The 14,036-nt window shown below is 35.6% G+C and overlaps 1 protein-coding gene and 1 long non-coding RNA gene across 2 annotated transcripts in view; both read right to left on the bottom strand.

The window, feature by feature from the left end:
- Window positions 1-11,313, bottom strand: part of LOC145693939 (uncharacterized) — a 49,894-nt gene extending 38,581 nt beyond the window's left edge. The window contains exon 1 of the long non-coding RNA XR_014132856.1: window positions 11,176-11,313. This is a non-coding gene — a long non-coding RNA (uncharacterized LOC145693939). The remainder of the gene's footprint in view (window positions 1-11,175) is intronic.
- Window positions 2,926-5,369, bottom strand: LOC145693938 (uncharacterized). The gene has a single exon (XM_081770094.1). It carries the CDS (start codon window positions 5,113-5,115, stop codon window positions 3,847-3,849), a length of 1,269 nt encoding a protein of 422 aa, XP_081626220.1. The 5' UTR covers window positions 5,116-5,369; the 3' UTR covers window positions 2,926-3,846.
- Window positions 11,314-14,036: the final 2,723 nt, after the last annotated feature.

Raw genomic sequence — 14,036 nt, 5'->3', positions numbered from 1 at the left:
TATAAAAATCCAAATGTGAGCATTATATTTAAATTTCATGAAAATAAAATGACCCGCGGACCCATTTTCAGTTTCTTGAGGCCTTCCGAGGGCCTGCGGACCACAAATTGGAAAACACTGACGTAGTATTCTCAAGTTAAAGAAATTAGGAATAAAAAATGATTACAAGATATTGAACAAAGTCTATAATAATAATAATAATAATAATAATAATAATAATAATAATAATAATAATAATAATAATAATAATAATAATAATAATGTGCGAAAACCTTTTTCGTCTTACTTTCTTCATTTTAGCCTACCAAAAAACATTTTAGTATATTTTTAAAAAAAAACATTATCTTTATTTACGTTATTTGCTTCACTGAAACTTGCTTAGAATTCAAACAAACAGATAAAGAGTGAAAGAAGAAAACAAACGCACTAGGAGAGAGGTAGAGAAAAAAAACAGAAGCAGTCTGCTGCAAAGTGCTGGTGAGCACAAAAACGAATTAAAAAACAAAAAAAGTTCGCTTTTTATCAACACTAAAATATATTTTTAATAGGAAACCAAAATGTTGTTCATTCAGTTTTTTTTTTTTTTTTTTTTTTTTCAAAACTATTTTTATAAAAGCCGGTTTTTACCCATCCTACTACAAAACACAGCAGACAAGTGACCGATTCCTTACCGTCTGAATGAAGCGTTCTTGAGAACTTACTTTAGTTGAAATATTATAAAATAATATTACAGTTAAAGCATTGCTTTCTTTCTCTTTTCAAACCTTAACGGGAGACGGTGATGACGATAATGTACGAAATGGTGGAATAAAGAAAGCGGGAGGAAACGAGAGAACCCCAGGAAACCACCACATAGGATGTTTGTCCGCGATAATCTCCATGGAATAGAAATCCTACACATCAGACGTCAATTCTCAACCACTACGCTACCGCAGCCCCAACGTATACTGCTGAATTTACAACAATTATACTACACTACAATAGTGCAATACAAACTATCGTACTTTAAATTGTTTATAAGAGAACAATCAGAAAAACTCTCTAGAGCAGCGTTTCCCAACCTTTTTCAACTTGCGGCACACTACAGGTGTAACTTGAATTCTCGCGGCACACCCATATATATATATATATATATATATATATATATATATATATATATATATATATATATATATATATATATATATATATATATATATATATATATATATATATATATATATATAATTACCGTGGTATTTTAATGTGATTACTAATTTCCTTCTTACAGAGAAGAAAGCTCGATCAATGATTTTCCCCCGTGCTAAATCATTATACTTATTTTTCATTCTAATTTTAAAATAGAAAACAATAGCAATGAAATATAGGACTCGGGTTTTTAAAAATCCACTTTCTCTTTCGAAAACTGTATCTAACCTCTAACTAAAAGGGAAGATCACTAAATAACGAACAAATAAACAAATCTCCTATACTTTTAAAACACAAATGTAGGTAATTTGTATGCATGCTTCCTTTGTTGAATTTATGGAATGATATGTTAAAATTTCAAGTTACGAAATAGTCTGCAACAATAAAGAAGTAATAATGGTCATGACAATGATAAATACGTTTTTCAACATTAAAAATGTACAGAAAAGTAACACAGTATGAAATTTAAAATTGTAGATTTATAGTAGAGGTTCATAGTAATGTGAAATATAAATATACATTTTCCCCTGTCTTGCAATTTGGTTCGTATAGAATTAATAATTTGTTTCGATTTTTTCGCGGCACACCAGCGGCCCATTCGCGGCACACCAGTGTGCCGCGGCACACCGGTTGGGAAACGCTGCTCTAGAGTGTACGTCTGTTGAGGATCTTGGCGAGAAGATCGAAACGTCACGTGTAAATGTGTTTTTTATATTAAATAAGTGCAGTCTTGTTCAGCAGTGTGTTTATTTTTCTAATTTTATTCGCAAGACGTTGACTATGATTGTGTGTAAGAGAACAATAAAAATTAAATTACTATAATTATGAAAATTTTCAGTACAGATAAAGATTAGGCTTTAGATTTCTGGGCTTTCGCCATCTATGACATCCGGGGAAAGGGAAGGAAGGAAGCGGTTTGGGATCTATATGTAGGAACCATCCCGGCATTTGCCTGGTGTCAATGAGGAAAATCCAGGAAAATTCACTCAGGATGGTTGGTCTGAAAAAGCTTTTACACTTTTTCGACTGAGTGTCCTCATCAGGGATCGAACCCGGGACCGCTCGCACTAAAGACGAGAGTGTTAACGACTACTCTACGCGGGGGCCACTGTAGATACAGAATCTGAATGCCACCACCATAATGATCACTTTTGTTTTCTGCCAAACCTCCATCCAATGCATTAAAAACTGCTATTCTATGGTAGCTATCCATACTTTGCGTACAGATTAAGAATACTGGTGTTGAATACCTGTACATACCTTTAAAAAAAATTAAAATTATTGTGTATTTTTACTGAGTTGGCTTGATTTTTATCGTCACTGAGTTTACTGTGTAGGGAACAAGCAACAGCGAGCGGAAGCAGATTAGTACAGGGAACATTAGGACACCAAAGACACACAGGCCCTTATGCACAGTCGTTTTGACGCGTCATTAGTGCCATACTAAAGTGTTCGACTAACATATGTTTCCTGAAGTAGTCAGGCTTTTAGTGTGACGCCATCATACCTCAAAACGACTCTGCATAAGGCGGATAAACTTTAACTAAATAGACATTTTATAATCATTAATCATCCTTTCTTTAGCTTCTAGGGCATAATCATGGAACGTACTAAATTATTTCATTTTTACAATTCATTCCGCCTTATGCAGAGTCGTTTTGACGTATGATTAGCGTCATACTAAAGGCTTGACTACTACAGGAAACATATGTTAGTCGAACTCTTTAGTATGGCTCTAATCACGCGTCAGAACGACTCTGCATAAGGCCCATTGTCAACTTCATTTAAAATTGGTCTTGAAGGCTGTATTCATAAGATCGATAAACCTGAACTATGGTTCACAGAATGTAACTACTGTTCTAGAATTTAATTTTCATGAAGTAAAGGGCATTCACATTTGAAGATGAAATCAGTAAAAATCAAGCCGATAATTTCAGTTAATTTCCAGAAATACTTTCTCTTATAAATCAATGAGCTATTATTAGCGTTGTACGGATGATTTCAGATTTCTCTCCACCCCCGGGGAGGATCTCCAAATAAACAGGGATGAACAGTATTACGGAGGGGTAAAAGTGAGGGAGAACGCTGGAGGAGCAGACTCCCCACTTCCAAAGAAAAATATCTATGGCATCCTCCTATTTCTTAAAAAATTACAATGGACAAAGAGAGGCAAGGGGGACGGCGTGACGTCATGCATCCCCCTACCTTTTCAGATCCACTTTTACCCCTGGTATTATGAAAATAATGGTAGCCCAGATTGAACCCGATCGAAGAAAAGCCCCGGAAGCGTAGAGATTTCGGAACTCCACGCAGGGGTAAAAGTGGATCTCAAAAAGTAGGGAAGGCATGACGTCACGCCGTCTCCTATGCCTATTTTTATCCATTGTACTTTTTTAGTAATTGGAGGGACGTCATAGATATTTTCTGTAAGTGGGAAACTTACCCCCTCACTTTTACCCCCTGCAACGAGATGTTCCCCACCGGTTATCCCCTGAAAATATCACTGGATACTAAGCACCCTTAAATCTGTGTCTGTCTGTTCTGTTTGCGAGTTGCACCCAGCCATTTTGTCGTAAAAGATATTATAATTACTGATGTATTATTGATATAGCCCTCCAGTACCAGCTTATACAGTAGAAATATATTATGTTATTCCATTTATATATACCCACTATCCACCATAAATTTCACAACATCCGCTATCCTTCGTTTATCTTTCAAGTTTTTTAAAGGTGCCAATGTCCAAATATCAGCCAAAGGAATAGCGTCTTCACCCTCGAACTTATCAACGTCTGGAGCATCTTCCGACTCACACACGATAAAAGGGAATGCTTCAAGCGCCAGGCCTAGCCCATAAGCACCACGTTCTGCAAGTTCTCTCTCTAACATTTCATACGTGAAAATATTAGGATTCGATCCCAGTTCTTTTAAAAATTCACTCAGACTAGTGTGATATTCACGCAATAGAGACTGCAATTTTGTATCCCTCATAGCTGTTGTTGTACAAGATGATATAAAATAGATTACGTCCAAAATAGGTGAACTGTAACGATTCAGCTGGAAATCTAAAAATTTTGCATCTTTTAACTTGCCACTGCTGTCATATTTGAACATAAAATTCGGCGCCCAAGAGTCGCCATGACTTACAACTGCTAATGGTTCTTTAGGTTTTACAATTTTTATCAGTCGATCATACAATCCAACAGTAAATTGCATAAACTTGTCAACATAAATGCTATCTGGATAAACATCTTTCACTGCATCAAGCGTAAAATTACAGAAAGCATCTAACATACCCCTATACCATTCTCTTAAATCTTCGCGGTAGTATGGTTCGCGTATTACATCTGCAATTTGTTTGAATCCTTCTGGGTCCTGATCTTTCATTGCAAGAGATAAAGCATGAAATTTACCGAATGATTTCATAGCAATTTTACAATGGTCATAATCTAACCCTTTCTTTCTATCTAAAATTGAAAAACCATCCACACACAAATCCTCCAAAATTATAAAATCATTTTCACCATCACCATGAGCGACGAAACACTTCGGAACACCAGTAAATGGATTTTCAGGTTTTTTCTTCTCTTGAAATTCCATTAACTTGGGGTAAACCTTATTGTAAAAAGTGACCTCATTATGAGAAAATTCACTACACTTGAATGTTTTTCTACGACAAATATTTGGAGGTAAGCATTTTGCAATAACAGGTTGCGAAATTTCCTTTTCGCCATTTTGTATCTTGCCTCTCAAAGTAATTCTGTACACACCGGCTATATAGTTGTCACCTTTTTCGGAACCTTCACTTACAACAGCATCAACTAAGGTAACGCCATTATTTCCTGTCCCTTTCTTGAGCACATTCGATAGTACCTCTTCTGTACAGAGTTTTGATACTGTATTTTGAACTTTACTTATATTTGACATTATTCAGAAGTCAAAAACACTCGTACGAGTGTATAAATTACTTATATCTTTCTCGACTTAGACACAAAAACTTTCACAATCACTGCTCAGACTTGTTATCTAAACGCACTTAAATTAACCTAATAATGTTATCACGCACACGCATGTAAGAACACAGATAAGATTTCCTAATAATTTATCATATTTGTGTTTCATTAAAAGCTACTGTCACAAGAATTTGCCGGTATTCTGTCCAACAACACACGCTTCACACGTTAACTATGTTGACCTTTATACTGACGTAATTTCACTTTCCTCGATGTGTAGTGTTGCTAACTAGAGGTATGAAAGAATTACTGTAAATTCAATAATATTACATAACATATGGACGAAGTTTAAACTCGCATGACATTTTTATACCTTCTATATATATACCTTAGTATATATGTACCTAACGAGATTTTCCTAGGGTTTCCACTTCTGTCGGATTTTCCAACTAGTGTCGGAATTCCACTATTAATAATTTTTCTTTCTTCAAATGTTAAGTTTTAAATGCTATTTTTTCTTGATATATATCACAGAATCACAATCATAATATATAGTTTTATAACTAACACCTCCATACTCATTATAATAAACTATTTTTGACTTTAGACATTATCTTTAGTTGCTATTATACGTCATTAAAATAGTTTTGAATGTTCGATAGCACAAATTATTATTTATCGACCAATACTACGTTTTTTAATATTCTAGTTAGTAGCTAATTCTCGGACTCTTTATAGCTCCGTCACTGGTCTGACGATGACGATTATGCTATAGGCTAAAAGAGACAGATGATGACTGAAAATGACTATTAAATAATTGACAGAATGGAAATGTGAGAGGAAACGGGAGAACCCCGAGAAAACCTAGGTACACGGTGTTTGTCCACCAGAAAGTTCACTTGGTGGGAGCAGGGTTTGAACCCGGAACCCCAAGCACCAGAGATGAACGCTCTATCACTGAGCCACCGCGGCCCCAGATACGATGTTGTCCATACAAACACAAACTAGTGTATGGCCTAGTATCACGCACGTAAGCAAGAATTTATTTCGGGGATCTAAATTTAATACAAGGATAAATTATATTAAAATTTGTAAAATCATGCCTAAAAATTCGACTAAATTTACATAAGAGTCGAGTGTGTACGTCCGTGCCTAGGATCGAATCAGAGATTCTTCGTAATAGAAAGAAGTTCTTTATCACTGCTGAGTCACCTGCATCAATCTCTTTGGGGCCATATATCTTACAAATAAGCTGCTTTTCGTTTCTATATGTTGTGAAGCCTCATAAAATAATTTGATTAAATTTTACTATATATATATAAATTGATTAAATATATAATTAATATCAAATAAAAATTAAATATATAATTCGATAAAACTCTATACATATTTACCTCTTTACGACAATTAACTAGAAACAGAACTTAAAAGAACGTCCTCTTTATATAATTTGCACCCGAAAATCAATGTTTCTTCCACGAACATTGATTAGTGGTTACTTTGGTAGGCACGATTAGAAACAAACACAATCTCCTTGGTAGTTTTCTTATTCAATGACATGACATTTTTTTCCTATCCTGTGATTGAGTTTAATTTCATAGTATCTGATAATTTTAAGGAATGTATTAAAACGTGAATATTGCAATAGATCCTATTAGCGTTTCATTTAAGCGGTATCACACCGCAGTTTGCTACACATAATTTTAGAAATGTGATACGAACCAAAAATTGGATAGGAAAATGTGGTTCATCTATGATCATCAGAGCCGTAGCTAAGGGGGGAGGGGCGAGTGGGGCGGTTGCCCCGGGCGCTGATACCAAGGGGGCGCCGAACGAGCAAGAAGAAAGAATAGGTATCGGAAAAGGGTAAATGACGCGGCGCCCTCTAAAGAAATTGGCGCCCTATTAATTCAATATTGTTGTCTGTTTGCAAAGAAATACATTTGTTAAAAGTTTTCTTGCTCGCTCCTCTCGCAACCCAAAATTTTCAATAAGAGTCACAACAAGTTTTTACTTATTACTTAAAGAAAGTTATTATATACGATTTGTTAATGATGATGTGATAGGTATCGAGTAATGACTTATAGTGTACACAGGAGTATTTTCAAAATCGGAAACGCTCAAAGTCTGAAAAACGTGTTCTGCGTTGTGATGGTGATGAGTATGCTTAGTTAATCACACTTTTGAAAATGAAATGAAATGAAATCTTTAAGTTTTACGTCCCACGATTATGCCGGTTAGGCTAAAGGAGACGGTGATGATGAGAGACGAGTGAAATGGTAGAATGAAGAAAGTGGGAGGAAACGGGAGAACCCCGAGAAAACCCACGAGCATGGTGTTTGTCCACCACAAAGTCCACACGGTGCGAGCTGGGATCGAACCAGGGACCCCAAGCACCGGAAATAAACGCTCTACCACTGAGCCACCGCGCTCCTGTTCAAATCACACTTTTCTACTAAATCGGATTAATCACGATGGTGAGAATGAAGGTATGAAAAAGAGAGGAGTGCAGAGACAAGTAAGCTGCTGTTTACGCGTGAATATTAAAAATGAAGGTAAACAAGGATAATAATAAACTATTAGAAATCGCAGAGTAGGGGCTAAAAGGGTCAGAACTTAACCCAACGAATTTCATCTTTTTTAAAGACTAATCAATGTCAGTTTTTTTTTTCCATTGACATAAGAAATGCTTCCAATTTGAAGGAATTTATTGGGATTATTTCTTCATCAACTATTTGGATTGCCAGGAAATGTTTTCAGTGCATACGTATCAGTGGTATTCTGTTTTATCTATCTACATACAGATAAAACATAAATCTTCTTAATTTCCTTTAAATTTTACAAAATATTTTTACCGTAAAAGAACTAACTAACTAACTCTATGGCCTATTGAACCCAGAGGTTCAATGAAATCTCTCCAATGACTTCTGTCTTTACCCAACTGAATCAAGTTTCTACCTTGTATTTCTATTTCTGCGAGATTCATCTTAATATTGTCTTTCCATCTGCGACTAGGTCTTCCTAATGCACGTTTTCCGTTTGGATTTCCAGTCAAAACTTTCAAAGCGTTCCTGCTTGATTTCATTTTCGCTACAGTGTCTGTCTACCTGAGCCTCCTAGACTTGATGACCCTAACAGTGTTTGGTAAAAGGTGTAAAGGGTCTTTCCTAGTAAGATAGAGAGCGTTACCAGTAGAGAGCGCCACTGTGTGCGGCCAGTGAAGGAAGCACTGATAGATACGAGGAGCCGACGCGAGGTGAGTGTAACTTCGTTGTGCAAGAGTCGGTTGCAGTGGAAGCACTGTTATGGAGATATATTTGGTGTTTCTGTTCCGAAACGGACACAATCGAAGCAGCCGAAGAACGATGGAAGCGGAAGGGACGCAAAAGATATGAGAATTGTGAACGTTGACAAAGAATTGTTTGAAGGGGCGCTTACCTTGAGGGCCCTAAAATGATGGGAAAACTGTGTGAAAAACACGTTTGTTTTCAGATTTATTTCTTTTTGACAATGTTGCCATCACTTTCAGGCCCCCCAAAAAACATATGTTGTACCTAAGGGTATAAAAAATTTTTAACCAAAAAATCAGAGATGTGTCCCCCCACAAAAAAAAATTCTACAAGTTTTTGAAATTTTCAACACGCAAAAAAATAAAGAAAATACGCATCGATGGTTTTGGAAAAATTGCACATTTACATCTAGATAGTATATACAGTCTGTGAAACTTTCAAAATTTTTCGACCACCTCCACCAAAATTTAAAAATATTCAATTATTTATGCAGTTCTTCGTTATGAAGTTTCCGCCATTCCCGATTGTCGTTCCCCTTTGGTCCGAATATTCGTCTCAGGATTTTATTCTCAAATACTTTCAGTTTGCGTTCTTCCCTTAAACTAAGCGGCTATGTTTCGCAACAATACATAACAACAGGTATGATTATCGTTCTATATATTTTGAGCTTCAAATTCTTCGACAGAATTGGCGACGACAAAAGATTTTGAACTCAATAATAACACAAATTTCCTGCTTTCAGTCAACATTTAATTTCTTCGTGGATATGATTTTGGTCTGTTAATATTGATCCTAGATATTTGAAAGTATCCACCTTATCGAAAATATTATTTGATGCTTTGACGCATCCATAATTTGCAGTATTACGATCCCAGGGAATTTACATGTATTTCTCCATTTACTTCTAAACCTGTAAGCATTTAATAATGTCTCTGTATTTTTATCTATTGTTCTCCTATCATCCCCTATCAGATTTACATCATCAGCGTACGCCATGACCTGGTGAATACCATTCAGCTCTAGACCCTGCACTGTAAAAAATTTCGCCTTAAATTTACTGACCGATTACCGTCAACTCTCGCTGCCATCCGATTACCCTAAATTTTACGGACCACCGTTTTTTCATAAAAACGGCAGACCGTATATTTAGAAGCAAAATAATATTGACCGTGTTTAGAAACAAATTTGGTACCGTAGATTTTACGGTAATTTACCGTAATATTTAGGGGTCGTTTTTTTTTTTTAAAAAAAAAAAAAGCACAGGTGTGTTATTACCGTACAAGATTTACGGTAATAACACACCTGTGCCCTCTTGCTAGATCCAGTAAGAATTCTTGCTGGTCAATATATATTGACCCATTTTTCATCGAATTGCTGAAAACTGTATCACACACTGGCTAGCAATAATTTTTGCTGGATGGATGCAACTAGAGTGCACACTGGTCCACTGCTGTTAAAGACAACTAAAGAAAACAAAAGTGAACGAAAGAAGCGTTGCACCTACGACGTGCATAATATCCATAAGAATAAAAGTTGAAATTAATTCTTAGTTTGTAATATCGAACCCTTGTTCTGATATCATCTTGAACATACATTGGTTTTTCTTTTCAAAATTACTAATTTTGTCATGTATTGAATAAAACACCAGAAGAGGATTCGATATTACATACATACAAAAAAAAAAAGAAAAAAGAAAAAGAAAAAAGAAAAATCTTGAATTTTATAGCTGTTTTCGCAGGCTTTGAAGATGTAGTTGGAACAAACATCCATGCCCTTTTAAGATATTCATAAATCGATATTCTGTTACAGTGTTAAGACTAGCTTTATTACATGTATTTTCGCTATGAGTACCAGTAGACTAATAGACCTCAAATATTCTAATCAGCGATTCATTCGATTAGTCGCATTATTACGGTTTCAGATAACCAAGCAGGCACTCGACAACATAGCTTAGAATGACCAGAAGTACGACTAAACAAGTGTAAAACCATATGACTTCTCACAACACTGCCTACAGTATCCTGTATCCGATATCTCAAATTAATAAATACGTGTTTGTATAATTATGTAACAGTGGCATCAATGTTCAAAAAAAAAAAAAGTCACCAAACTTCCAGAGTATCGAACTTTATCATATTTAGACTATTAAACGCTCAAATGTATTAACAAGACACCAGAACAGATTATAGGTACTCATAACAAAATTAAAGATAAAAACATTTACAGAAATGTTTTTCAATTTATTTATCCAGAAAAAATAATGACAGCATGGGCGCCCGATGAAAATTTTCTAGGGGACTCAACTCCCTGGTTACTATATACCCTGATATTTTTTTATTTGTATTAAGAAATTTAATACGTTTTCACTAGCTAGGGGAGCGACCCCCTGCCCCTCCTTCGAGCACACATGAGTGACAGGATACTTTTGTTTCTGTAACATGAAAAATTCCAGTTGATGCAATACAAGTTATGTAATGCTGTTACGGTAAACTACGAAACACTTTTCCTAAAAATTTTTTTTTTTTTTTTTTTTTTTTTTTTGTATTTCAACATTGTGATTTTAATTCTAGCTTCACAAACCACTCGTAGTTCGCTACATTATCATAAGACATTATACATCCAGTAGCTTCTTGGTTTCGAATCTTTGCACTTTGGAGCGATCTGCTTGCCACGATAGCCAACTAAAGTTTTGTTTGTCACTGAACAAAGTTCAAATATTAACATGGTGCTTTCCCATACATTACCTTGCTTAATGTTAAATTTCCAGGATATCTTCAACTGTAATACCGTATATATCACACCAGAAAACCACACTAAACAAACAAACAAACAAACAAAAGAAAGAAACAAAACAAAGCACAACACATCCGAACCTACGCGCCATGAATCCTCGCTTCGAGCATGTGCTTTTTCTCTCCAATGCGCATGCCCGACACAAGCATCTGACAGGAAAACGGTCTCCTACCATTATTTTAGAAAAACGGTAAACCGTATATTTTTTATGGTAGGAGGCACTTATTTTCACGGTTATTGGTTACAGTGTGGTTGCTATATTTGATTTTCCTTATAGTGTACTCCAGAATAAAGATGCATAATAATGTCGACAACGCACCTCTTTAAGGCCATTCTCGACGAGGAAGCTCGTGGACAAGAATTTTCCTACTAAGATTTTACTTTGGGATTCGTTTAAACACATGTTAATTAATCTAACTAGCTTTTTTCGGTATTCCAAATTCTGCAAGAACGTTGTATAATATTTACTGTATATCTTAATAGAATCGTAAGGTTTTCTAAAATCGATAAGTAATTTATGTACCGGGGTATTGTATTCCCATATCTTTTCGAGTATTTGTCGAATGGTAAATATCTGGTCCATAGTTGATTGATTTCGTCTAAATCCACACTGATAATATCCAATAATTTCATCTGCATGTGGGATCAATCTTGCTAATAAACTAAAAAATGAAATGAAACCTTCAGTTTTACGTCCCACAGTTATGCCGATTGGGCTAAAGGAGACGGTGATGATAAGAAATGAATGAAATGGTGGAATGAAGAAAGTGGGAGGAAACGGGAGAACCCCGAGAAAACCCACGAGCACGGCGTTTTGCTAATAAATTGTTGAGAGGATTTTATAGATGTTGATACAAGAGAAATGCCTCAAATATTATTACAACCCGCTTTGTCGCCTTTCTTATGAATTGGAACAATGATTCGTTCTTTCCACTCTTGTGTTAATTCCTCCTTCTTCCAGATAAGGAAAATGAGTTTGCGTATCTTGTTCCACAATTCTACCTTCTAGCTAAAATTAACTCAACCAGAATTACACCCGGAGATTTGTGTTTCTTTAATTTCTTTATAGCTATTTCTACTTGTGTTCGGCTAGGATCTGAAATTTATGGTTCTGCTGTGCATTTCCCTTTCCCACGAACATTAGTGTTTGGCTGCGTGTGAAGCAAACCGTCAAATAAATCTATCCATCTATACGAGATGCTATCTGTATCAGTAAGAATTGTTCTGTGGTCTCTCTTTATATATACGCGCGAGTTGATACGCTTTCCTAAAGTCGTTGATGTCCTTGAACATGTCTCGATTTTTTTTCTTTTATTATTATCTTCAAGTTCTTTAATTTAAGATTTCAAAAAATCGCATTTCTCTCTTTTAAACATTTTGCAAGTTTCCATCTGATGGAAACGAAATTTAGTGTAGTTATATCGTTCGTATTTTGTAGCCAACGCAGTTTCGCCTATTTTTTCTTCTCCGTTAGTTTGGTGCATTCCTGGTCCTTACCACGATTTGTTTTTACGTATTTTCGCTTGCCCCAATTTCTCTCTTACTAAAATTTTAATGTTATCCTTAATTTGATCCCAAGTATTCTCAACATTAGAGCTCTCAAAACCTTCTAAAAACGAGGATCTTCTACACTTCAATCTGGTATTTCCCTCTCGCCTGGTTTTTCTTTTAATTTCTTTAAACTAAACCTCTCCGTTTTCAGATGTTGAATATCTCTTTACTCAACGATAATCTCTCTCTCTCTCTTGTTATCGCAGCTACCAGATAGTGATCAGTGTCACAGTCTGGTCGTCTGAACGAGCGAGCATCAATTATGCCAGACTGTCTTCTATCTACTAAAACATGATCAATTTGATTGTACCTTTCTCCATCTGGCGAGGTTCATATGTATTTATAAACGTCGCGATGTGGGAATTCTGTACTCTTCACGATAAAGTTTTTGGATGTTCCAAAGTTCACGAAACTTAACACCGTTGTTTCCATTACTTGGTTGTCATTCCCCTTTGGTTGTCATTATTTTCCTTATGCAGACCTTCTTTTCCTATAATCGGTTTGAAAATACCCTGTCGCCCTACCTTCATATTTAAATCCTCTAATAGAATTTTCATATAGATAGTATAGCGAGACTTGGTCGAATACCCGTGATACTTCTTTAAAAGTGTATTTTCTATCATCGTCCTTATCTTCTGTAGGGGCACGTATATTTAAAACAATAGTATCACACCAACAGGGCCGGATTTCCCAATAGGCCCGGGCCTATGGGCGCAAGCTCCCAGGGGGCGCACGGCCGAGAGAAAAAAATTAAAAAATATCTAGAAATAAAAATAATTAGCCATAACTTAACATATTTTTTGAATTGATTTTAAAAATCAGGCTAATAAAGTATTCTGATTTTGAAGTTCATTGGAACAAATAATTGTTGGTAAAGTTCACCAATCTTTTGTTAATACTTTAACGGTATTTTGTAAAGCACAGAACGAAGTAAATTCCTCAAAAAAATTGCAATGATAAAATTGCATCGTGGAGTGGTGTTTAAGCAATTAACATATAAGCCTGATATAATTTTTTAATAAAGGTTTTTAGGAAAGTAACTTTAACCAGACTAGGGGGCGGAAAAAATTATTGGGCCTAGGGGCGCCAAAATGCTAAATGCGACCCTGCACACCAACGACCCTTAAGAATAATAAAAGAAAGTCTATCAATAAAAAGTTCAACCCGTTTAATTGCTGATGTTAAAAGAATCGAAATTAAAATGCTATTGGTGTGGAGTAGTCTTGGTGGAATATGTCCACAAAATTTTCCCCAGGAGGTC

This window comes from Thermobia domestica, chromosome 9 (genome assembly GCF_964235325.1).
Source record: "Thermobia domestica chromosome 9, izTheDome1.hap1.1, whole genome shotgun sequence".
In the NCBI taxonomy this organism is placed as follows: domain Eukaryota; kingdom Metazoa; phylum Arthropoda; class Insecta; order Zygentoma; family Lepismatidae; genus Thermobia; species Thermobia domestica.
The sequence above is the reverse complement of the archived record's forward strand: the minus strand, read 5'-3'. Positions and strand labels throughout refer to the sequence as shown.

What these genes read in the sequence shown, in the direction of transcription:
- LOC145693938 (XM_081770094.1), bottom strand. Translation starts at nt 5,115, where the DNA reads ATGTCAAATATAAGTAAAGTTCAAAATACAGTATCAAAACTCTGTACA.